At 48.7% G+C, this 26,572-nt stretch overlaps 1 protein-coding gene across 1 annotated transcript in view; it reads right to left on the reverse strand.

Annotated features, from left to right (window-relative positions):
* Window positions 1-16,457, reverse strand: part of OCLN (occludin) — an 89,603-nt gene extending 73,146 nt beyond the window's left edge. The window contains exons 1-2 of the mRNA XM_073624423.1: window positions 16,326-16,457; window positions 2,777-2,852 (exon numbers count right to left, since the gene is read on the reverse strand). Coding sequence (XP_073480524.1) covers window positions 2,777-2,826 — 50 coding nt within the window. The 5' untranslated portion in view covers window positions 2,827-2,852; window positions 16,326-16,457. The remainder of the gene's footprint in view (window positions 1-2,776; window positions 2,853-16,325) is intronic.
* Between the last annotated feature and the right edge of the window lie 10,115 nt (window positions 16,458-26,572).

The following is a 26,572-nucleotide window of genomic DNA, read 5'->3' on the forward strand; positions in this document are numbered from 1 at the left end:
CTCTGATCATTTCAATGCCTGATTTTAACTTTTGTAAGTATAACCTTTTATGCGCAATAAATTTTCAATCTTGCATACTTCACGATTGGTCCCCCCCTTTTTTTCTTCCTTTTTGGGTACCTGATTTTGTTTGGCTGAGTATTAACGTAGAAGAATCGTTTATCATCTCATCAGCGAACCTGCCATCCTGCAACATTCTCTGGTTATCGCTATAAGCCTATATCGACTCCCAGACTGCAAAGCTGGGTGTCATTGTGTCTTGGTACACCTGAAAATCTTTCTGCAACATTTTCTCTGCACTTTTTGCACACCAGATGTAAAGCATTCCCTGCATTTTTACACATTTGTGAAGCACCTTCACAGTTTCATATGGACGTTTTTGTTATCACTTATTATGGATTTTTGTTTGTGAGCGCTGTATTTAAATTTTATCACTATGTCCAGGTGTTTAGCACTTTGTGTATAGCAGCTTCATTCGTTTTTTATCACCCATTTTTCTTACACCATCAGCGCAAGTTTATATATTTAGATTATATATTTTCCTAGAACGCTCAATATTCAGCACGATTAAGATAAGCCCACTTTTTGCCATGCCCAGCGCACTACATATCATTCCTGCGCCTGACCGTCCATTCTTGTTAGCACTGTGGGTGGGGACCATGGATGAGTGGGAATGAAGTACTATTCACATTATTCAACACTCTAATAAAGTGGATATCAAGTGTTTGCCACATATCTTTCATGTTCAGGGATCAGAGGAACTTTTTGGAAATAGTTTAGTTATGTAAATCTAAAGCAAATACATATATTTAAGAAATACACATTTTTACTTAAAATACAATAAGATGTATGAATTTTACAGCAGCAAACCAGACAAATGTGAAGAGGACCTGAAACACTGATGCACCTTGGCTTAGATTTGTAAAATAAGGATTTTATACAAAGATGATTGTAGGTAAACTTTAGAATAAGCAAATGTTGTCTAAATACAAGAGGCATGTGCATGCTTCCTTGAATCATGGTGTGCTTTGTGCATTTCTTCCAGGTCTGTGCAGTAAAATCTGAGGAGGAGCTTCCTTTAATAAAGACCAGATCCTGACATTCGCTCTCTGTTCAGACTGACTGGTCTTGTATCCACCCACCTCTAGTTTTTTTGCAGGCAGCATGTAGTGGATGGGGCCTGTGGGCCCCTCCCACAGATCTGTTCTCTGCAAAGGCTGTATACAGCACAGTGAGGTCACTATTTACAAGGCAACAACTGGGTGTGCAAAGACATTTGGTGAACAACTACATATATAATTAAATTATTAATTATTATTAAAAAATATTTAAAATTAAAGTTTTCGTGACCAGAATTCAGCTTTAAAGAACCCCCCCCCACACACACACACACACACACACACACACACACACACCCCGACAAGGACCTGTGCTTAGCTCCCACTGGACTCAACAATCAATTCATTTTCCTTAAGTGAAATGCTTGTAAATAGAATAAGGTTTCTAGAACCTTATTCTATTTAATAAGTTTAATTTCTAGCTGCAAGCCTTCTCTATGTGCACAGTTCCAGCAGCCCAATCCTCTCCTCTTCCAAAACTCCTAAAAAAAAAAAAAAAATGTCACTTACCTCCAATGTGCAAGGGGTTTGCACAGAGTGAATCCAAGCCTCCACTTCTGGGGTCCCTCTGCAGTGCTCCTGGCTCCTCCTCTTCTCGAGTACCCCAGAGAAATGCTTTTCCTGGGGAACGCCCGTGTTCTGTATCCATTGACATAGACAGCCCCCACGGCTCCCCCATCATTGGATTAGATTCATAGCAGCGGGAGCCAATTTTTTTTTTTTTTTCCTTCTGTTCTCAGCTTCATAAGAGCTGGAGGAGAAGCAGCAGCACACTGAACTCTCCAGTGAACGGCTGTGCAGAGTGGGCATGTCAAGACAAGTCTGATCATTGGACGAGAGCAGCTAGAGAACTGACCACGGGTGTGCTCCCCTGCTTAGCATGGTTAGTTTCTAATAGGAAAGCAGAGGGACTGAAAGAACACCAGGAAGCAATATCAATAGCACAGGATACTTTTCCATACAAGTACATGGTACAGCAGCCACATATCAGGAATATCAAATGCTGGGGTAACACTTTAAGTGATTAAACTGCCCTCATTTACAGACCCATCCATTTTATCTAACAACAAAAATTATACAATTTTCATTTTTTTATCTCAACACTGAGCAATGTTGTGATAAACTTGGCAGGCTTCTATATTTTTTATTTTTTGACAGCTGTGAGCAGAGAACGGCTCTGCACTGAATCATGGAAATGCTGGATTAAGATCATTGGGGGGTGGGGGAGGGGTGTTGAATAGAGATAGAGATTTGTTAATAATCATGCAGCTCTATACATTAATATTCTGGTGCAACTTTCGTTTAGCTTTACTAAAACCATATAATAGGAAGTAAACCAAAACATTTTCAAATTGTATGCAATCAGGCAGGCACTACATAGTTGAAGATAAATCTAAAAGGAAATTTACTAAGAAAATTGTATAATGTGTGGCCAGCTTAACCCTTTTAATATAACAAGCTTGTAAAATCCAAGCTTTGGAGATTAAAGAGATCTTTCTTTGCCAGAAGCATTATAAATCCTACTGGCTAATCAATTTACAAGTGTACATACAAGTTGGACATTATCGCCTGCTTATCACATAAGCTCAGTGTAATAGGCCACACCTAGTTTACATTTCTTATCAAATGTTTATTTGATATTGAAGACAGATACGTACTACTCATCAGGCCTGTACGGTGGAGGACTTTCAAAGGGTCTGGAAGACATTTTTGATGCCGGTCAGAAGAAGGAACCTAAATAAAAAAAAAAAAAAAAAAAAAAAAAAAAAAAAAGGAAAAATGTGGATCAATGAGCATGTTCTGTCCAGATCAGCTACTCAGAACTTTAATATAAATTAATCCTACAAGGACACAAAATGACAGTTCTGTAAGTATAGACCTGAAAACATACTTTTTGTATAATAGTAGGTATAATCATAAGAAACAAAGATGCATTATTCAGTAATCACAGTCACCAAATTCGCTGTGTCCTGTGCCAGACTGTAGAGGACAATGGACTTACTATTAATGGAAGATCACCAAGCCATCCATATATTACAAAAACTGCTCACTAGTCATCTAGTGTAATGACCACTGGGTAAATGGACACAATAGGGTCTATCAGCAGCTAGTTGTGACAGCAGTGACATTGAAATTCCTCCGTCCTCTAAATTACACACTGCCATCACAAAGTTAAGGGATACAATTTGGAAGAGCACATCCTCTGAAAATTATGTTTTTCCAAGTCAATTTCCTGTTGGGTGCATGGAGACAGATAGCATTCTACTATGTTTGCGAACATAAGCAGCACACTTCTATATAGACATCTTCCCAGTTAAATTGTAAGGCCATGTGATAGAAAAACTATTTTTATTACTGCAAGATTCTCGTTTTTACAGTAATATTTCAATAATTCATATTGATGATAAAAGTTCCAAGAAAGTCTGTTCAGTTCTTGTGTAAAAACTCAAAAATTTAATAAAAATATTACAGGAACAATATCAAAGTATAGAATGTCAATAATGTATTATATTCTTAAAATGAAGACTGAATCGGGTGTGTGTGTGTGGCTGTATTCAATGTCCCAAAAACTCTATTACTAGCTTTTTACTCCTAAATTGGTTTGTTTTGTCTTATAGTTCCACAGAAAACTACAGCAAATGTTCTTTTAACTTTCAGTTCAATGCCAGATGTTGAAATACAACACCATCTCTATGCAAGTCATTCCATAGGGATGGGCAAGACTGCCATGTGTAAACTTTTAAACATATACAATATAAGTTTCCTTTAACTTCTAAATCAAAATACTACATATATCAGTAGGTATATTCATTTGAAACGCAATGTTCTTATTAATATCCTAATCAAGAAATACTGTAATATAAAGAAATGATGATCTTAACTAAAACATTGAACTTTTACATCTTAAAGTGTGTGAATCCTTCCTTCTCACAGATGGGGAGCTCACTCTTAATTATTAACATGTGGTGTTGACTCTGCATAGAACTGCTTATGGAGTTTGTGTGTGCGTGTGCGTGTGTATACACCATATTTAATCGGCGTATAACACGCACTTTTTACCCCTTAAAATCAGGGGAAAAATCGCGGGTGCGTGTTATACGCCGATCCCCTGCGATCCTGAGCTTCAAAATCGCCGACCGCGATTTGAAAATGGCGCCGCCGGCACCGAAATACACCGAGCCGGTCCTCGGCTCTTCTCGACCACTTTCGGCTTCACTCGAGCGCCGCCCGAACCGATGCATTCTTCATTGTATGGATCATAAAACAAAATCCTGCTATATCTCTCTATCTCTCTCTCTATCTCTCTCTCTCTCTATCTCTATCTCTCTCTCTCTATCTATATCTAAAAAAAAAAAAAAAAAATAATAAAAAAAAAAAAAAAGGGAACAAAAACACATTCCAACACAAAGGGTATGACTAGCGATTTCCCTAATCTGAAACATTCAGGCAACATCCTATGTTGAGTATGAGTACCCAATGCAGCTGAAAACACTGTTAGTTGAAGAAAAAAAAATGTAAATCTTTATTGCAGTCTGTTCAAGACTATGTTCCCTAGCTCGATTGGGAATGCATGGTGTCTGAATTTCCATAGCTGGAGTCTATTCCGACAGGGCTAAAATAAAATTTAAAATAAATAAAAAATTTATCAGATTTACCGGTCAGACTCGTAAACAGATTAAAAGCAATTTTTAAATAGATCATGTTTTTTTCAGTGTGTCATTGTACACAGTCTTCTGTGTCCTATAGTCTCGAGCTCCATATAAAGACCAGAACAGATTAACCCGTGTTCCAGACGCATAAATAGGTCAGATTGAGGGCAATTTTTTTGTAACCTATTCAATGAACCAGATCCATTTTGGGGCCTAAACCAAGGACTTTCCTTGTAAAGATTGTAAAGGTTACCCGAGAGAGAGGCAGTACTGGGACAGGTTCGTCCAGCATCCAGTGCAAGGACCCAGAACTGCGCCCCTCCAGCGCTTTTTATGCAAGACTTAAAATGGGGAATATCACCCTGTGCCCATTCTCTGCCCCCTTCTACAGCTGCCTATGGTTGGCATGGAGTGTGCACTGCACACATGTAGCCAGTCACTTGCTTTCTAGCAGCTAGAAGGCAGCTGTGCATGCAAGAAGTGTTTTTCATGACAGTTGTGGGTGGATTCTGTAGAGTGACTATGTTGGAGCACAGATGAATCCAGATCGCTGGTTGCCAGCCACTGATCTGGAAAGTTCAGCAAGGGGATGGGATGCCTACTTAACCCAACCCCCCAACCCCACCCCCCCCCACCCCCGTGTTCCAAGGGCAGCTTCCACTTCTGCCCCCCCCCCCCAATCATCAGTGCGCCCAGGGAGACCTGCCCTCCTGCCCACCCCTTGTCTTATTTTTATAATGCAAAACTTCAAGGCAAGGCGGCGCACTGGAATCATGTAATATTTCATCAGTTTAACCACTTCAATACTGGGCACTTTCACCCCCTTCCTGCCCAGGCCAATTTTCAGCTTTCAGCGCTGTCACACTCTCAACGACAATCGGAGTCACGCAACACTACACCCAAATTAATTTTTTTATCATTTTCTTCACACAAATAGAGCTTTCTTTTGGTGGTATTTAATCACTGCTGGGGTTTTTCCATTTTTTTATAAAAAAGTTTGTCAGTAAATTTTGTAGATTAGTAAATTTTCTCCTTCACTGATGAACACTGATCAGGCGGGACACTAATAGGTGGCACTGATGGGCAGCAGTGACTGGCATCACTAATAGGCATGGATTGGTGGTACCAATAGGCTTTACGGTAATCAGGGCACTGATAATCAGTGCCCCGATTACATGTCCGTTTGTTCCCTGCGAGTAGATGCGGCTGATCGGCTCTCCTCACCACACTGTCAGGCGATGAGAGCCGATCACCAGCACTTCTGTGTTTACATGTAACCAGCTGCGATTGGACGTTCAGCCTGCTTGGCTAATAACCACAGCTCTCCTACTCAGGCATTGTGCTTTAGGCCTTGGTCTGTCTCCCACAGACCAGACACTCAGCAACTCTGTGCTCATCGTTACCAGCCTCGTGCTGCACTGGCTTCCACCTTTCGTCTAGGACGGTGGAGCCCTCCTGGGCCACACTTCCTATCTGCCAGGGTGGAGCCCAGAACCTTGGTCTGGTCATTACTTAAATCCCAGAACACAGCTGACCAACTAGTGTACTGGCTGTTCACTAGACCTGTACCCTGGCAGGGAACCACACTGATATAGATATAGATATATACACACACACTTTCATTTCCATTTTAAACTGAATAGGTTATTTTACCAGGTGAAGGTTTATATACACTTTATGCCCCTTTCACACGGGCGGACTGATTAAGTCCGCCTGTCAGTTTTTTTTTTTTTTTGTTTTTTTTGTTTTTTTTTTAGGTGGACCTGAACGGACGCTCCATACAGGTCTATGGAGCAACGGATGTCAGCGGTGACATGTCCACTGACATCCGACCCGCTAAAGTGTGACGGATGGAAACCCTATTTTTCCATCCATCTGGCCGATCGGATGAAAACGGACTCTACGGTTCGTCTTCATCCAATCCCCCATAGAGGAGAGCGGCGCTCTGACAGGTCGGTCCCTGCACAGTGTGCAGAGACAGGCCTGTCATCTGCCTGCTCAGCGGGGATCGACTACTGCTGAGCAAAGTGGAGCCCGGACACGTCCGTGTGAAAGGGCCCTTTAAGTGATACTAAAGTCTTGTTTTTTCAGGTAAAAATAACAAACATGTTATACTTACCTGCTCTGTGCAATGGTTTTGCATAGCAGCCCAGATCCTCCTCCGGTCTCTCTTCAGGGCTCCTGGCCCCTCCCTCCTGTTGAGTGCCCCTACAGCAAGCAGCTTGGTATAGGGCGCCCAAACCAAGCCACAGCTCTGTCTCCATTTAGATACGGAGCTGAAAGCTGGGCCCCACCCCCTTTCTCTCCTCATTGGCTGACAGAGCAGCCAAATCAGGAGGGAAGTCTCAGGTAGCCGAGAGACACTCCTGCAACATCGCTGGATCTAGATGGGGCTCAGATAAGTATTAGGAGGGGCTGGTGCACACAGAAGGCTTTTTATCTTAATGCATAAAAAAACCTTCTGCCTTTACAACCACTTTAAAGAACAGCCACCAGGACACTTGTTTCCCACTGGAGAGATTTCTGTCACTTCCTGTGCACCAAGCCAATGTTTCTCAAACTTTTTTTAGTCAAGGCACCCTTTAAAATTATGGACAATCTCAAGGCACCCCATTCTAAAACATAAAAAAAGCTACTCTAATAGGTTTGCATAATGCATCAACATCCACACACGTAGGACACCCAACATCTGAGGTTTTTTATTCTTCCAAATCAAAAACACTTTTGTACACTGGTACCGACTAGTATTCCAGTGTTCCTCTTCTTCCTCAGTTTCTCTCCATTACTCAGCAAATGTGACTCCATCACTGACGGAGAGGGGCAGGGGAGAATCAAACAAGGATGCTGCACGGACAACCAACATTCTCCTTATCAACTAATGATGGCATTGGTTGTTAGGATGTTGGCGGTTAGAAGGTCATAATGGAGCACAATAAAAACCTGTGGCTTGGTGTAACTAAAAAAGGAAGGCTTGATCCACTTGCTGTCTTGTTTACAATTTTTGGGTATATGTTAGGAATTTTGCCAAGGCACCCTGGTTGAAAAAGGCTGCTCTAAGCAGAGCTTAAAGCTTTCCCATAACATTTTGATATGCCAGTTCAGGGTCCAAAACTAAAAGCTTTGGCTATAGAGATACTAAAAGTAACCTCATGTTGCACTAGATTTAGTACTTCCCTCAGGGATCTCCCTTATTTTCCATAAAACTACACTGTCCTATACTACAATCTTCCTTAATCTGCAGTCTTTAAAAAAAATGAAAATTCTGACGAATTCCTCCAATATACCTAATTATGACTCATTGTCGGTGATCTCCACTGCTTGATTGATACTGATGACCCCCGCTCCCTGGGGGTGACCCACGCCCCTTCCAACAACCCTAAGTCCCCCCCCCCCCCCCCCCTTTTCCTTAATCCGCTTCTGTATTTATCAAAAATAAATAAATACAAATAAAAAAAAAAAAAAAAACCTCGGTGTGCACAGACATGTGTTACATACCCCGTTTTAAACTGGCTTCTATGACATAGTAGATATCTCTGGAAATATCCTCCCCCAAACAAGCCTGCCTTCAGCACAACTTGAACGAAGGGTTCTATACATCTATGCGCAATTGTTTTGTTTTTCTTAATGCACTTTGTACCTGCTTCGGTCTTTTAGGCTTAATGTACACAGGACGTTTTTACAACTTCTCCTGAACGATTTAACTTGACAGATAAAAACCCACGTTTAAAAACGTCCGTTTTGCCGCGTTTGCATGCCGCGTTTAGCAAAAAAAAAAAAAAAAAAAATTCCTTCAAAAATAGCCAAAAATGAAAAATGCCTGTAAACGAAACGCGGCTAAGCGCTGGTACCGCGTTTAGCTTCTGAAATGTCGCAAACTTTGGCGTTTGAACTCTTTTTTTGCCTTCATAGAAAAGCCTATAAAACGCAACTGCCTAAAAAAGACATTAAACGAACCTGTGTACATGTGCACATAAGAGAACAATGGATGAGTTCAGGCTGAAAAAAGCAGCCAACTGCTTCTGAACGTCCGTTTACCAGCAGCAGTGTACATGAGGCCTTACAATGCAGCACAAAGTTTTGGTTGTGCTTTATACGCTTGACATTTTACATGTATATGAGAAGTTGTCTTTATTGTACCTATGGAACACCTTTAAATGAGAAAAGTAAAAAAAGAGAAATGAGAAGGAACCCTACAAGGGGTTTACTGATATTACAAAAAGCACCCCCCCCCCCCCCCCATGATCTGACCTAAACCTCAATCCCATGATTGGAAGTGTTAGCCATTCAGCACACAAGAAGCCTCCGGATCTGAGGCCAAGTCTGAATTTCCTTCATCCACCTTGTGACTCCCTTTCAGACAAATCGGCTCTGCCGACGGTAACACAGAGGAACAAGTGCAGCGGGGAAAGCTCACGTTTGAGGCTCTTGTGTGGTTTTTCTACAGAAACAGGCAAAGAATCCCTGCTGTGCATCACAGCCAAATCAGTTGGAGCAAAGTATGCATAATACAGGGAGGAAGCAGGAGAGGCCTGTTCACAGGGGGTTTCCTCACATCAAATACATTTTTTGGGCTCATTTACAAAGCTTTCTAACCTCCTCCTCCTTGCAAATATTAGCCTCAAATGAAAGAACAGATTGTTGCTTAATAAACTAAAGAGATCTAATAAAAGCTGGCCATACACTGTACGATTTGTAAAATTTTCTATACTACAACCTTTAGATTTACCAAAACCATACGATCAGAGGAAAAACCTAAACTATTCACGGAATTCGTATCTAGCCCTTGTACTACAAAGCTTTTCTAATCACAAACCAAAACCTGAGCGCCAAGAAGCACACAGAGGGTAGAGATTAAAAAAAAAAAAAAAAAAAAGTGTAACCGATTTGTATAAAAATCAGATACAACATAAATCAAAATAATACTCCTAGGAATCAATGAACATGAGTAGCCAGGAACTAGACAAAGACAAGGAAGGGGAAAAACAGCGCAAGCCACCATAGTGTAGTATCAATAGTAAAAATACACATTTCTTCTTACAAGGTGTGCGACATGACACATATGGGAGCTGCCATGATGGAAATCAAATGACCATAATGGCGTCCACAAGCCCTGGCCAGGGGCATGAATGTAAACAAGAACAACAGGATCCCAGAAGCCAACACTGACCAGCTGTACTCACTTTGAGGAATTTGCTGAAACCAGTAACTGTTCCATTCATAAAATCTTTAATAAACTAGTATTTTACTTATATAAAACAAAGTATTCTTTGATGCGATGCCAAATTGGCTTGTTGGATTCCCGAGTGCCCTTGGGTTGTTTTTCAGGAAAGCCAAGAGGAGTAAGAACAACAAAGTATCAAAACCAGGACTGGTTCCTAGATGCCATTTGCCTACTTTTATGGCTCTTAAGGGCCATAAACGAGATTGCTTGACATGTCCCCTTATCAAGCAGGGCCAGTAAACTTAAGATATAGAAAAAGTGTGACCAGAGTGATCCTTAACCAACATGTTCTTCGACCCATGTAGTTTACTGCCTACAATATGTGCGTCTTTCCCCTTCCTTGTTGGTTTTACTACAAAGCCTTTGGCAGGGCCATGTCACCCATGAGGCCAATTGAGGTGGCTGCCTCAAGTGGCACTTATGGAAGCACAGTAAGGTGCTTCCATGGAGGCCAGATTGTCCATGCCAGACACTTAATCCTCTGTGCAGCTCAGCCTGGTAAGAAAAAAAAAAAAAAAAACACAGGATCAGCGTTACTAAGGACGATCTGTGGCTACTGCATCTGTCACAGAGGAAAGCACATCAACCAAGCCTCTTCAGTGATGAGAAGCCTGTTTAAAGTGCAGTTTCGGCATCACTGGGCACAATGCTACTTGCCACTGCAAGAAACTCTGGATCAGTAAGTATCCTAGTAATGAAAGCAAGATTAGTATGACCATGTCTACTACCTTATCGCTGCTACCCCTTACAATCTGACAACACAATCCATCAGGGCCTTCTCACATGAACACTGTTAGCAGGGAATCCAAGAAATACCATGGTAATGCACACGTTCCTGTGCAACGTTAGCAGCCCTATGTTTTAAATAGGCTTCACAGACAAAAAAAAAAAAAAAAAAAAATTTTTTTACATTATGCAGCGCACCAGAACAGACATGTGATAGAGACAGGATCGTCATTCTGCTGCTTTTCCCTTAACTGTACACTCACAGGGTGGCGGTAATGAGGAGACCTGTATGTGAAAATGCAACTGCAGCAGAGAAAAATCTAGTTGCATCCCCCGCCACCCAGGCAGGACTGTGCTATGGCAGAGTTAAAACTCAGGACCAGATGGACAGAAATAAAAGTCCTTAAAGTGGAGTTCCAACCTCAAAAAAAAAAAAAAAAACACATTTGGAGAAATTTTTTTTTACTCACCTCTAAATGCCTGTTGCTAGGGGGTCCCTCGTAGTCTGCCTCTTTCGGTGCCTGGGCTGGTGACATCACTTCCCCTCGGCACAGGAAGGGAGATCGCCTCTCTCCCCTCCCTCTTGTCAATCATCTGGGACACGTGACCGGTCCCAGATGATTGCGAAACCAGTGACAGCACACGGCGCGGCTCGTGGGTGCCCAGTGGAGGGGGGACGGGACGAGCAGGGCTTCGATCCCCTGCATCGCTGGACCCTGGGACAGGTAAGTGTCCAATTAAAAAAAGTCAGCAGCATTTGTAGCTGCTGACTTTTAATTTTTTTTTTTTTTAAATGGGAACCCCACTTTAAACAGGTAAATCAGTTCTTTAGCCCTCATTCATACTTGAGCATGAGTCCAGCCAGGTGTTTTAGAGGCTTTTTGCCCACTTTTACACAACTTTCCATACAGGAATAGAATTACACAGTTTTAGACTTTATAACTAGAAGCATATGAAAGACAAAACATTTTCCAAGTGCACCTACTAAAGCCTGTAGGGGCTGGTAGGTTGCCAGGATCCATTTGTCATTTGTGCTGGTTGAGGTGACCAGAGTTGGCAGAAGCCTGACAACCTATTTTTTTTTTAGCTTTGCCGTCTCCTTTCAACTGCACCATTTACTACACACTCATTTACTTTCTATAAATTATTTAAAAATAGTACAGTAAAACCATGGTTTGAGAGCGTTTTACAAGACCAGCAAAATTTTTTCATAAATTTTGACTTGATATACAAGTAGCGTCATGTCACAACTGAGTATAAATGAGAAGAGAGGCGCCTCCAAGTAGCAATATGGTTACATTTAATGAAGGTACATTTCGCTACACTTAGAGGCGCCCTTCCTTTTTTTTTTCTACTCTGTAGCTCCTGATGGATTTTGCTTTTAATCCCCCGTTGTGGAGGCTTCCATTTGTGGATGGACATTTTATGGTTACACAACCTATCACATTGTTATATTCTTTTTATATGGACTATAAACTGAAGGACCTATGAATAAATGGTTGTGGAACGAATCATCTGAGTTTATTATTTATTATGGGAAAATTTGTTTTGATATACAAGTGCTTTGGATTACAAGCATGTTTCTGGAACGAATTATGCTCGCAATCCAAGGTTTTACTGTATTGGAAACTAATCAAAGCCAATGCATCACTAGTCCAAAGGCATTTCACAATTATATGAATTGCCTGGTCACTCAAAATAGGCAAACAAGTGAAAATGCAGGTGGTAGATTAATATGCTCAACATAACACCACAAAATCAATAACCAAATTGGCAAGCGAACAGCCAGTTAACTCTTTACAACTGTTTCCCAGATTCTTGCTTAGACTGGAAAACCAGCTTCAATTAAAACAGGTACAGCGTAAACAGGTCCACGTGCTGCCAAGGTGGAGCCACTTATTAAAATAGATTCTGTGACACTAATAAAAATACACGTCAGTAAAAGGCCCTTTTAAAAGTAAAGCTAGATACACACTATACAAATTTTCTTTAGATTTACCAAAACCATATAAGGTCAAACCTAAACACTTAATTTGTATGCAATCAGGCAAGCCCTTGCACTACATCGTTGAAGGTAAATCTATAAGGAAAAATCGAACAAAAGTTGTATAATGTGTATCCAGCTTAAAGCGATTGTAAAGTCCTAAGGTTTTGCCCCTTAATGCATGAAGGTGAAAAAGTTTCTTTGCTGCAGCTGCCCCCAGAGCCCCCCCTTTTTCTTACCCAAGTCCATCAGATGCAGCGATGTGCAGGAGCCCAGAGGCTCCAACCGCTGTCCCGGTCCTCATTGGACAGACTGATAGCAGCAGGCGCCATTGGCTCCCACTGCTGTCAATCAAATCCAGCGACACGGGGTTACAAGCCCACAAGGGTGCCCCCATGGAAAGCAGCTTTCCATGGGGGGGATACCTGATGAAGGGGGAGGAGCCGGGGGCGCCTTGGGGCACCCCAGAAGAGGAGGTACGGAGCTGTTCTGTGCAAAACTCTTGAAAAGCAGGTAAGTATGACATGTTTGTTATTTTTATAAGAAAAGTGAACCTTTACAATCACTTTAGACCAAGGATCGGGAAAGTATGGCTTGCGAGCTAGATGTGGCTCTTTTGATGGCTGCATCTGGCTCTCGCCTCTCAATCCGCGGATCACGTGGTGTGGCGATCCGCGGATTGAGCCCATAGGAAAGGCCGCGGCTTCGGCCTAGCCCAGGAGCGGTGGCCATTTTGGTACACCCGGCGGCGGCCTAGGTGAGTGGCGCGCTGACATCATCACCTGCCTCAACTGCTTGTGGATCTGCCTGCTTGTGTAGTGGTAAGCAAGCAGACAATCATAGGGGAGATGTGGACATTACAGTGGGGGGAGATGTGGACATTACAGTGGGGGGAGATCCTCACCACGTATCAACCAGACTACAAAGCCAATAAGCCATCAGCAAAACCATGCAGCACCAGAAGTCGCATTAATGGTAATTACTTTATTCATCATTGGTTAGCAACAGCATAACAACGTTATTAAAAAGAATTCAGAGACTTATTGTACTTTAAAAAAAAAAAAAAGTGTTGGTCTTACATAAAATGCACACATTTTGTAATTAGTTTTAAACATATTGTATGGCTCTCACAGAATTACATTTTAAAATATGTGGCGTTCATGGCTCTCTCCACCAAAAAGGTTCCTGACCCCTGCTTTAGACTAAACTGCAGCTCCTCTGAAAAGCGATGTGTTGCTGAACGTGCTCTTACCGAGTGTCTCCAGCAACTCCGTCACTTTTTTTGACCAGCCATCAGGACTGGCTCCCAATCACGTAACCACTATGACAGCCCATCACAGCAATCATAAGAACAGAAAGTTTCTCTGCCTTCCAGTATTAAAGCCCACTTAGACCCCTTTCACACCAAGCCACCTATAGCGTCGGCGGTAAAACGCTGCTATTTTTAGCGGCGTTTTACCGTCTGATTTGCAATGCATTTCGGCCGCTAGCGGGGCGCTTTTACCCCCGCTAGCGACCGAGAAAGAGTTAAAACCGCCCGCAATAGTGGCGTTTTGCCAGCGGTATCCCAGCGCTGCCCCATTGATTTCAATGGGGAGCAGCGTTAAACACACCGCTCCAAAGAAGCTGCTGGCAGGACGTCAGGAAAAGTCCTCGGGCTTTCACACTGGAAACAATGGAGCAGCTGTTTGAGGGCGGATTTCAGGCGCTATTTTTAACACTACAGCGCCTGCAAAATGCCCTCGGTGTGAAAGGTGTCTTAAAAGGCTGCTGTGAGGCAACAGGAAGGGGTTAACGTCCTCCTGCTATATGACAAAATTATTTTCAGGAATAATATATAAAAAGCAGACTATAGAAACTGTGGCATCCCCTAAAATAAAAAAAAGGTACCAGCGGCCACTGGCAAGAGTGCCCCTGGTGGCCACCAGCAAAAGTGCCCCTCTGACACTGTTAAAAAGATAGTTGGTTTCTGAGAAGAAGAGAAGCTCTTCCAAGTGGTCCTGGTCACAGTATGCTTTACTTACACTACAAAAATGAACCAGACCAAGGGGGTGAACCGTGCCTGCACACAGTAAAAACTGCAGTGTAAGTGCACCCTTAAAAGTAGTTCTAAAAGGCTCAGGGTTTTTTTTTTTTTTCTCAACCTATGCTGCCATCAAACACAGCCAGTGAGCCAATGAGAAGAAAGAGAGAGGGGGTGCGGCCGAGCCACAGCTCTGTGTGTGAATGGACACTAAGGTCAGTGGCTCGGGAACGAGCCTGCTTGGGTGCCCTCACAGCAAGCTGCTTGCTCAGGGGGCACTCGACAGGAGGGGAGGGGCCAGGAGCTCCAGTGGGGGACCCAAGAAGTGGAGGGTTTGGAGCTGCTCTGTGCAAAACCACAGAGCAGGTATGTATGATGTTTGTTATTTAAACTAAATGAAAATTAAATAAAAAAAAAAAAAATTAAAAATGACCTTTAACATCACTTTAAGTTATCCGCACATGGATTGAAACTCAGCCAGTTCAGCAGGGACTGGTCGAATTTTGATCCATGGCAGGCTGGTTGTACACTAGTTGATCTAACTTGTATACAACCAGCCTGTCTGGGTTTTTCCCAAATGATTAGTGCGCCTGGCTATAGCTGGCAGGACAGATCATAAAGTATAATGAGCATAATACATTGGCTGCCTTAGGGTTCCATGGAACCTTAGTTGAGTAAGACTAGATCAATAGCAGCATCCTCCTTGTGTACACAATAAGCAGGCAGAACAACAGAGGACTGGCTAAAACTTTCCTTCTAAACAGCGAAATTCCTTCCAAAAAAAAAAAAAAATAGTCTCTGCACTCCACAAGTAACTAAATCTCAACCGAGCCCAACAGCATTGGATGACAGCGGGCAACCTCCGACCACACTATTCTAGGAGACAGAAGGAAATGGAGGAATACTTTGTTTCTAAAACTGTGTGACACTGACAGGTGAACGTTCCCCGGGCTGATCATAAATACATCACCCTACAGAAAGTCCACTGACAACACAGATCCATCATAGGGGAAACCCTATACAGGTTAGACCAGTTTTACAAACACAAACAGAACACAAAGGGGGTCACTCTGATCATCAGCCCAGGATGAGGAGGTACAAGTGTTATGAGTGAGGATAGATTACAAAGGAGGAGAACAGGGGGACAGATGCAGGAGGAGGACAGGTAAGGTTGGGGGGGGGGGGGGGGGACATTACGGCTGCCAACGACGACAACAGGTAAGTGGGGGGGGAACATAACAAGAGGACTACAGGTAAGTGCAGGGGGGGGGGGGGGGACAGGTAAGTGGGGGGGGAGACAGATAACAGGAGGACAACAGGTAAGGTAGGGGGGCAGATTATAGAGGACGATAGAGATAGATAAGTTGGGGGCCCCAGATATGGGGGGGGAGGACAGGTGAGGGGAGTGTAGGGACAGGAGGACAGGTGAGGGGAGTGTAGGGACCAGGAGGACAGGTGAGGGGAGTGTAGGGACAGGAGGACAGTGTGAGGGGAGTGTAGGGACAGGAGGACAGGTGAGGGGGGTTGTAGGGACAGGAGGACAGGTGAGGGGAGTGTAGGGACAGGAGGACAGGTGAGGGGGTTGTAGGGGACAGGTACTCACCCGTGTATGTACTCCTGATACTCTTCCGCACTCTGGAGAAGAGCACACAAAGTAACTTCTGTTCGTGTTTCCCAAACACCAGTCTGATCTGGGTAGGGCGAGCTGTCGGGATAGCAGAGCCCCATAAGCCCCCGCCCCCTTTCTCCCCCTCCCCCACTCTCCCCCCGGGGATCAGGGCGTGGCCCAGCAGGCAGCACACATGAAACAGGTTAGAGAAGATCGGGTTTCAGTGTTGTCAGTGCGCTGTAATCCGAGCCCGCTGTGTGCTGCACTGTGCACAGACACTGTACGGTGATCGGAGGAGAGCCCCGGCTATCTATTATTGCTCAATGTGTGCTGATCTTTGATCTTCTACAGAGGAGCAATCATTGGGAAAGGTGACATGATTATAGGAGGAGGAGAAAAGCATGATCACAATGTATAGTGATGATCTCTGGGTGAATTCACCTAATGGCATTCTGAATAGGAATTCATTTTTAATGTCTCCAGACTTCCAGACTTTTTACTTCTAGGGCCACATCAAATATTTTACAGATATACACGGGCCAATAAAATGAGTTATATATACATAAATCCACAGCCAGAATGTGAAATAGAATCAGCGAGGCCGATGGTGCGACAGTATCCAGCCCCCCCCCCCCCCTGTACACTTGTGTCCCTATCAGAGCCCCCCCGCCCACATGTGTCCCCATCAGAGCCCCCCCGCCCACATGTGGTCCCCATCAGAGCCCCCCTTCCACACTTGTGTCCCCATCAGAGCCCCCCCCGCCCACATGTGTCCCCATCAGAGCCCCCCCCGCCCCACATGTGTCCCCATCAGAGCCCCCCTTCCACACTTGTGTCCCCATCAGAGCCGCCCCCCCGCCCACGTGTCCCCATCAGAGCGCCCCCCCCGCCCACGTGTCCCATCAGAGCCCCCCCCCCGCCCACATGTGTCCCCATCAGAGCCCCCTTCCACACTTGTGTCCCCATCAGAGCGCCCCCCCGCCCACATGTGTCCCCATCAGAGCCCCCTTCCACACTTGTGTCCCATCAGAGCGCCCCCCCCCGCCCACGTGTCCCCATCAAAGCCCCCCTGCCCACATGTGTCCCCATCAGAGCGCCCCTCCGCCCACATGTGTCCCCATCAGAGCCCCCTTCCACACTTGTGTCCCCATCAGAGCGCCCCCCCCCGCGCCCACATGTGTCCCCATCAGAGCCCCCTTCCACACTTGTGTCCCCATCAGAGCCCCCCCGCCCACATGTGTCCCCCATCAGAGCGCCCCCCGCCCACGTGTCCCCATCAGAGCCCCCCCCGCCCACATGTGTCCCCATCAGAGCCCCCTTCCACACTTGTGTCCCATCAGAGCGCTCCCCCCGCCCACGTGTCCCCATCAGAGCGCCCCTCCGCCCACATGTGTCCCCATCAGAGCCCCCTTCCACACTTGTGTCCCCATCAGAGCGCCCCCCCCGCCCACGTGTCCCCATCAGAGCCCCCCCGCCCACATGTGTCCCCATCAGAGCCCCCCTTCCACACTTGTGTCCCCATCAGAGCGCCCCTCCCGCCCACATGTGTCCCCATCAGAGCCCCCTTCCACACTTGTGTCCCCATCAGAGCGCCCCCCCCGCGCCCACATGTGTCCCCATCAGAGCCCCCTTCCACACTTGTGTCCCCATCAGAGCCCCCCCCGCCCACATGTGTCCCCATCAGAGCGCCCCCCCCGACCACGTGTCCCCATCAGAGCCCCCCCCGCCCACACTGTGTCCCCATCAGAGCCCCCTTCCACACTTGTGTCCCCATCAGAGCGCCCCCCCCCCGCCCACGTGTCCCATCAGAGCGCCCCCCCGCCCACGTGTCCCCATCAGAGCCCCCCCCCCCGCCCCACATGTGTCCCCATCAGAGCCCCCTTCCACACTTGTGTCCCCATCAGAGCGCCCCCCCGCCCACATGTGTCCCCATCAGAGCCCCCTTCCACACTTGTGTCCCCATCAGAGCGCCCCCCCCCGCCCACGTGTCCCCATCAAAGCCCCCCTGCCCACATGTGTCCCCATCAGAGCGCCCCTCCGCCCACATGTGTCCCCATCAGAGCCCCCTTCCACACTTGTGTCCCCATCAGAGCGCCCCCCCCCGCGCCCACATGTGTCCCCATCAGAGCCCCCTTCCACACTTGTGTCCCCATCAGAGCCCCCCCGCCCACATGTGTCCCCATCAGAGCGCCCCCCCGCCCACGTGTCCCCATCAGAGCCCCCCCCGCCCACATGTGTCCCCATCAGAGCCCCCTTCCACACTTGTGTCCCCATCAGAGCGCCCCCCTGCCCACATGTGTCCCATCAGAGCCCCTTCCACACTTGTGTCCCCATCAGAGCGCCCCCCCCGCGCCCACATGTGTCCCCATCAGAGCCCCCTTCCACACTTGTGTCCCCATCAGAGCCCCCCCCGCCCACATGTGTCCCCATCAGAGCCCCCTTCCACACTTGTGTCCCCATCAGAGCGCCCCCCCCCGCCCACGTGTCCCCATCAGAGCGCCCCTCCGCCCACAGTGTGTCCCCATCAGAGCCCCTTCCACACTTGTGTCCCCATCAGAGCACCCCCCCCCGCCCACGTGTCCCCATCAGAGCGCCCCCCCGCCCACGTGTCCCCATCAGAGCCCCCCCCCCGCCCACATGTGTCCCCATCAGAGCCCCCTTCCACACTTGTGTCCCCATCAGAGCGCCCCCCCGCCACATGTGTCCCCATCAGAGCCCCCTTCCACACTTGTGTCCCCATCAGAGCGCCCCCCCGCCCACGTGTCCCCATCAAAGCCCCCCTGCCCACATGTGTCCCCATCAGAGCGCCCCTCCGCCCACATGTGTCCCCATCAGAGCCCCCTTCCACACTTGTGTCCCCATCAGAGCGCCCCCCCGCGCCCCACATGTGTCCCCATCAGAGCTGCCCCCCCCGCCCACATGTGTCCCCATCAGAGCCCCCTTCCACACTTGTGTCCCCATCAGAGCGCCCCCCCCCGCCCACATGTGTCCCCATCAGAAGCCCCTTCCACACATTGTGTCCCCATCAGAGCCCCCTTCAACACTTGTGTCCCCATCAGAGCGCCCCCCCCCCGCCCACATGTGTCCCCATCAGAGCCCCCTTCCACACTTGTGTCCCCATCAGAGCCCCCCCGCCCACATGTGTCCCCATCAGAGCCCCCTTCCACACTTGTGTCCCCATCAGAGCGCCCCCCCCGCCCACGTGTCCCATCAGAGCCCCCTTCCACACTTGTGTCCCCATCAGAGCACCCCCCCCCGCCCACGTGTCCCCATCAGAGCGCCCCCCGCCCCACGTGTCCCCATCAGAGCCCCCCCCCGCCCACATGTGTCCCCATCAGAGCCCCCTTCCACACTTGTGTCCCCATCAGAGCGCCCCCCCGCCCACATGTGTCCCCATCAGAGCCCCCTTCCACACTTGTGTCCCCATCAGAGCGCCCCCCCCCCCGCCCACGTGTCCCCATCAAAGCCCCCCTGCCCACATGTGTCCCCATCAGAGCGCCCCTCCGCCCACATGTGTCCCCATCAGAGCCCCCTTCCACACTTGTGTCCCCATCAGAGCGCCCCCCCCGCGCCCACATGTGTCCCCATCAGAGCGCCCCCCCGCCCACATGTGTCCCCATCAGAGCCCCCTTCCACACTTGTGTCCCCATCAGAGCGCCCCCCCCCCGCCCACATGTGTCCCCATCAGAGCCCCCTTCCACACTTGTGTCCCCATCAGAGCCCCCTTCCACACTTGTGTCCCCATCAGAGCGCCCCCCCCCTCGCCCACATGTGTCCCCATCAGAGCCCCCTTCCACACTTGTGTCCCATCAGAGCCCCCTTCCACACTTGTGTCCCCATCAGAGCGGCCCCCCCCCGCCCACATGTGTCCCTATCAGAGCACCCCCCCGCCCACATTGTCCCCATCAGAGCCCCCTTCCACACTTGTGTCCCCATCAGAGCGACCCCCCCGCCCACATGTGTCCCCATCAGAACCCCTTTCCACACTTGTGTCCCCATCAGAGCGCCCCCCCCGCCCACATGTGTCCCCATCAGAGCGCCCCCCCCGCCCACATGTGTCCCAATCAGAGCCCCCTTCCACACTTGTGTCCCCATCAGAGCGCCCCCGCCGCCCACATGTGTCCCCATCAGAGCCCCCTTCCACACTTGTGTCCCCATCAGAGCCCCCCCCCGCCCACATGTGTCCCCATCAGAGCCCCCCCCGCCCACATGTGTCCCCATCAGAGCGTCCCCCGCCCACATGTCCCCATCAGAGCCCCCCCGCCCACACATGTGTCCCCATCAGAGCCCCCCCCGCCCACATGTGTCCCCATCAGAGCCCCCTTCCACACTTGTGTCCCCATCAGAGCGCCCCCCCCCCGCCCACATGTGTCCCCATCAGAGCACCCCCCCGCCCACATGTGTCCCCATCAGAGCCCCCTTCCACACTTGTGTCCCCATCAGAGCGACCCCCCGCCCACATGTGTCCCCATCAGAACCCCTTTCCACACTTGTGTCCCCATCAGAGCGCCCCCCCCGCCCACATGTGTCCCCATCAGAGCCCCCTTCCACACGTGTCCCCATCAGAGCGCCCACCCGCCCACATGTGTCCCAATCAGAGCCCCCTTCCACACTTGTGTCCCCATCAGAGCGCCCCCCCGCCCACATGTGTCCCCATCAGAGCCCCCTTCCACACTTGTGTCCCCATCAGAGCCCCCCCCGCCCACATGTGTCCCCATCAGAGCCCCCCCCCGCCCACATGTGTCCCCATCAGAGCGCCCCCCCGCCCACATGTCCCCATCAGAGCCCCCCCCCGCCCACATGTGTCCCCATCAGAGCCCCCTTCCACACTTGTGTCCCCATCAGAGCGCCCCCCCGCCCACATGTGTCCCCATCAGAGCCCCCTTCCACACTTGTGTCCCCATCAGAGCGCCCCCCCCGCCCACGTGTCCCCATCAGAGCGCCCCTCCGCCCACATGTGTCCCCATCAGAGCCCCCCCCCGCCCACATGTGTCCCCATCAGAGCCCCCTTCCACACTTGTGTCCCCATCAGAGCGCCCCCCCGCCCACATGTGTCCCCATCAGAGCCCCCTTCCACACTTGTGTCCCCATCAGAGCGCCCCCCCCACCCACGTGTCCCCATCAAAGCCCCCCCGCCCACATGTGTCCCCATCAGAGCGCCCCTCCGCCCACATGTGTCCCCATCAGAGCCCCCTTCCACACTTGTGTCCCCATCAGAGCGCCCCCCCCGCACCCACATGTGTCCCCATCAGAGCGCCCCCCCCGCCCACATGTGTCCCCATCAGAGCCCCCTTCCACACTTGTGTCCCCATCAGAGCGCCCCCCCCCGCCCACATGTGTCCCCATCAGAGCCCCCTTCCACACTTGTGTCCCCATCAGAGCCCCCTTCCACACTTGTGTCCCCATCAGAGCGCCCCCCCCGCCCACATGTGTCCCCATCAGAGCCCCCTTCCACACTTGTGTCCCCATCAGAGCGCCCCCCCCGCCCACATGTGTCCCCATCAGAGCACCCCCCCGCCCACATGTGTCCCCATCAGAGCCCCCTTCCACACTTGTGTCCCCATCAGAGCGACCCCCCGCCCACATGTGTCCCCATCAGAACCCCTTTCCACACTTGTGTCCCCATCAGAGCGCCCCCCCGCCCACATGTGTCCCCATCAGAGCCCCCTTCCACACATGTGTCCCCATCAGAGTGCCCCCCCCGCCCACATGTGTCCCAATCAGAGCCCCCTTCCACACTTGTGTCCCCATCAGAGCGACCCCCCGCCCACATGTGTCCCCATCAGAGCCACCTTCCACACTTGTGTCCCCATCAGAGCGCCCCCCCGCCCACATGTGTCCCCATCAGAGCGCCCCCCCGCCCACATGTGTCCCAATCAGAGCCCCCTTCCACACTTGTGTCCCCATCAGAGCGCCCCCCCCGCCCACATGTGTCCCCATCAGGGCGCCCCCCCCGCCCACATGTGTCCCCATCAGAGCCCCCTTCCACACGTGTCCCCATCAGAGCCCCCTTCCACATTTGTGTCCCCATCAGAGCCCCCTTCCACATTTGTGTCCCCATCAGAGCCCCCTCCCCGCCCACATGTGTCCCCATCAGAGCCGTCTTCCACATTTGTGTCCCCATCAGAGCCCCCCTGCACATGTGTCCCCATCAGAGCGCTCCCCCGCCCGCATGTGTCCCCATCAGAGCCCCCTTCCACATTTGTGTCCCCATCAGAGCCCCCCCTGCACACTTGTGTCCCCATCAGAGCACCCCGCCCACATGTGTCCCCAACAGAGCCCCCCAGTACATTTGTGTCCCCATCAGAGCCCCTACTTTGTACATTTGTGTCCCCATCAGAGCACCATCTGTACATTTGTGTCCTCTGTCAGAGCGCCCCCCCCCAAAAAAAACAAAAACAAAACAGTGAAATGCAGTAGGCCTGCACTGTCCCCCATCAGATGACAGTGCAGACCTACTGCATTTTCCAGCTCCTAACTTGCTGTTACACAGACATGCTGTATGTGAAATGACAGCAGTAGAGGACACCAGATCTGCGGGCCGGAGCTGGGAGGTGCAGCAGGTCTGTACTGAAATAATTTGAGCTCTGTCGGGTTTTTTGGATTGCAGAACTTTCTCGGATTGCAGGCACCCCTTCAATGCCTGTCAGTATACAGAGCAAGCCCCACAACGCATCAGAGACCGTCCCTGCAGTGAGTCTGAGGACTCTAGCTGCAGGCCAGGAAAAACGTCCTAGTGGGCTAGATGTGGCCCGTGGTTTGGAGACCCCTGCAACATATCATGGATAGAGGAATCTGTTAGAGTTAACAGTGTATGGCCAGTAATTCTATTATTTCTCAGCTTCCTTAACAGACCAAACTGTCTAGAAAAAGTATCAGATCAGGGGTAGGCAACCTCGGCTCTCCAGCTAAGGTGAAACTACAAGTCCCATGAGACATTGCAAGACCCTGACAATCACAGACATGACTCCTAGAGGCAGAGGCATGATGGGATTTGTAGTTTCACCACAGCTGGAGGGCCGCGAGGTTGCCTACCCCTGAGTTAGAGGGATAAGACAAACCATTTTTTTTTTTTAATTATCCTTTATTTTTCATTTTCAGAATATACAGAAAAAGAAGCAAAACAATCCAAATCTGACTTCTGGAAATGACAGAATAAAATCTCATCACTGACTAAAGGATTTATACATCAGAAAAATATGACAGCCTCATTTAAGAAATATTTTCAGTATGTCACATTGTAGCGTAGGCAGCCAGTATAGAAACCAACCTTACCTGTTTCGGGTAGAAAAGAGTTCATTCTCGTCTGGCCACTCAGTTTACAGGTTGCACAGAGAGAGCCTGACTTCCACTGTCCCTTAAGACCATGAGACAAACCATTTACCACTAACTGGGGTGCTTACAATGGTCAGCTTTTATTCATTTATATTAGAGCTTGTTCAGAAGCGCAACCAGGGGGACCAAAAAAATGATACCCTGTCTTATTCGGCAGGCAGTACTGCTGCTGAACATGACCATTCAAGCATCTCAACTGCCCTGCAACTGCATGCAATGTGTACAGCTGCGACATTAAAATAGGCAGGGAAAAAAAAAACATATCGCCTTCCAGCCACCTGTCAACCGCCCACTAAAAAGCAATCCACATCAGATCGTTTTTCAGGGGGTGGCAAGGGCTGCTGCACACCTGAGCAAGCCCTAAAACCTTCATCCCCCAAAAAAATATTAAAGAATGTTAGCTGGATTTCAGCTTTAATTTGATAGTCACTTAAAGTGGTAGTAAACTCTTTGTATTAAAATCTGCTGACAGGTAGTGTTTATTATAACAGAAGAGACCCTAATAGTCTCTTCTGTCATCAACGTCCCCCCCTGGCTGTCAGTGGGTAATGAGATCTGAGCCGCACATGCGCAGCTCAGATCAGATCACATTGACAGCCCGCTCTGCGAGCTGCAGCAATGCGACACCCGTGTGTATGTGTGGGAGTGACGTCACCGCAGCCCAGCCATTCAAGTGGGCAAAGGTCCAAAATCTGGAAGGAAGGCTGGGCAAAGATGACAGCACTGAGGGAGCTGTCACAGCACTGCGCTGGGGGGCTCTGTTAGCAGGTAAGTCTGTCATAATGTGCTAGTATTATTATTATACAGAATTTACACAGCTCTTTACAAAATAAAAGGCAGACAATACAGTTACAATAAAATACAAGAAGCTTAAAGCGGCGTTCCACCCAAAAATGGAACTTCCGCTTTTCGGAATCCTCCACCCTCCGGTGTTACATTCGGCATCTTTCAGGGGGAGAGCAGATACCTGTCTAATCCAGGTTTTTGCTCCCACCTCCGGGCATAGATAGCCGCAGTATCCGCGGATAACTACGCCCCCCCCCCCCCCCCCCCCCCCGCTGTTTTCTGGGAGGCACACACAGGTCCCAGAAGACAGCAGGGACCAGTGGGATCGCGTAGCGCGACTCGCACACGCGCAGTAGGGAACCAGGCTGTGAAACCGCAAGGCTTCATTTCCTGATTTCCTTACCGAAGATGGCGGCGCCTCCACCCAAGAGCCGAGGGACAAATCAGCTTTGGGTGCCGACGTCGTAGGCGCCCTGGACAGGTAAGTTTCCATATTTTAAAAGTCAGCAGCTGCAGTATTTGCATTCTAATACATTATGACCTAAACCTGCAGGGGGAACAGCTTTTTTATTTTTAGGAAACGCCTGAATCGCAAGGCAGTTCACACTGCCATATGCAAACTGCTGGGAGTGTCAATACAATGTTAATGACACCTCCATTTCAGCTCGCATATCGCACTGCGAACTGACAGTTCGGACAGGAATCCGATCGCATGGGTGTGAACACCCATGCGATCCGATTCTGGTACGGAAAAAAAAAAGGGTCCTGTGCGAGTTTGTTCCAAATGCGATGCAAATTCAGCCATACAATCTGTATTATGGCTGAAATCTCATTGCACGGACATGGCATGTGATTTGTACTGCAGTGCGGTGCGAATCACATGCGATCTCGCACCACGCACAAGTGTGAACCCAGCCTTAAAGTCCATCTACTGTCAATCTACTAGTCCATCTAATACTACCCCCTCCATAGGCTGATAATACTGCTGCCAAAGGTAGCTACTCTGCTCCTCCGTAGAAAAATTGAATAAGAGATGGGCGCAGCTACCCTAAGGTCCCTTTCGCACTGGCGATCCGATGAGGTCCGCCTGTCAGTTTTTTTTTCAGGTAGACCTGATTGGATGGTCCATCGGAGGGCAGTCGGGTGTGAATTGACAGCGGAATTCGTTTACTCCCAGCCACCCATAGAGCAGAGCGGTCTCTGTCCATCTCCATTCTGCATAAACTGAGCGGACACAGATGGCTCATCCGCTCATTCTGCTCCGGTAGGTGATCGGTGGACAGATCCCCTGCTGGCCAAATAGGATTCTGCCCATGTGAAAGGAACACACTGGAAGAATGTTTCTGGCCAGATCGCCAGGTTAATATAAAGAGAACAAAAGCCTAATAAAAAATAAAACCAATCCAAAGTAGAGGACCTGTAGGATAAGAAGATGGGAGTTCCAAATGTGTCTGTCACATGATGTGTGCACATCTGTTTATCAGACCTGTAATTATTCTATCATTCATTTTAGTGCACACAAACACAACACTCCACTTGTTTTGTCAAACACAACAATTAACATATAAATAGATACCAAATATGACAAGCTTCAAATTGCATGTGTCTGCAAAACAGCAGTACACTTTAGTACCCATAACCAGGGTGGATTTGATTTAAAGCACTAGTAAAAAGGTTTGATTTAAATCAAGTTGATTAAAATCATACATTTTAAAGGGCAACTGTCATCTCTGTCCTGCAATGGCTCCTCCTCTGACCCGCTGTTGACTCACCGACAGTCCTATTCACTTTAATGGGCCGGCTGGTGATGCGGCAGTGACACAACAAGGTGAGGGACGTGGCGGCACCAGGTGAGTGGATGCCCACTAACAGGCGCTACCATGATGGATCTGAAATGACAGGGGCTCATTAAATGTAAGGACTTATTCTTGCTGTTAGTTAGAATCTTTAATACTTGTAAACAAAATGAGTGTTTCATATTTAGAATAACAAGCTGTCAGGTTAGTAAAACAGCAATATCAGAATCGATTCAATCATACAGTTTGTAGTGTACATAGATTTGCAAAACAATGGGATAAAGGAATATTCCTGAACTTTCTTTTATCTCATGGTTACTGTGA

Source organism: Aquarana catesbeiana, linkage group LG01, assembly GCF_042186555.1.
Source record: "Aquarana catesbeiana isolate 2022-GZ linkage group LG01, ASM4218655v1, whole genome shotgun sequence".
In the NCBI taxonomy this organism is placed as follows: Eukaryota; Metazoa; Chordata; class Amphibia; order Anura; family Ranidae; genus Aquarana; species Aquarana catesbeiana.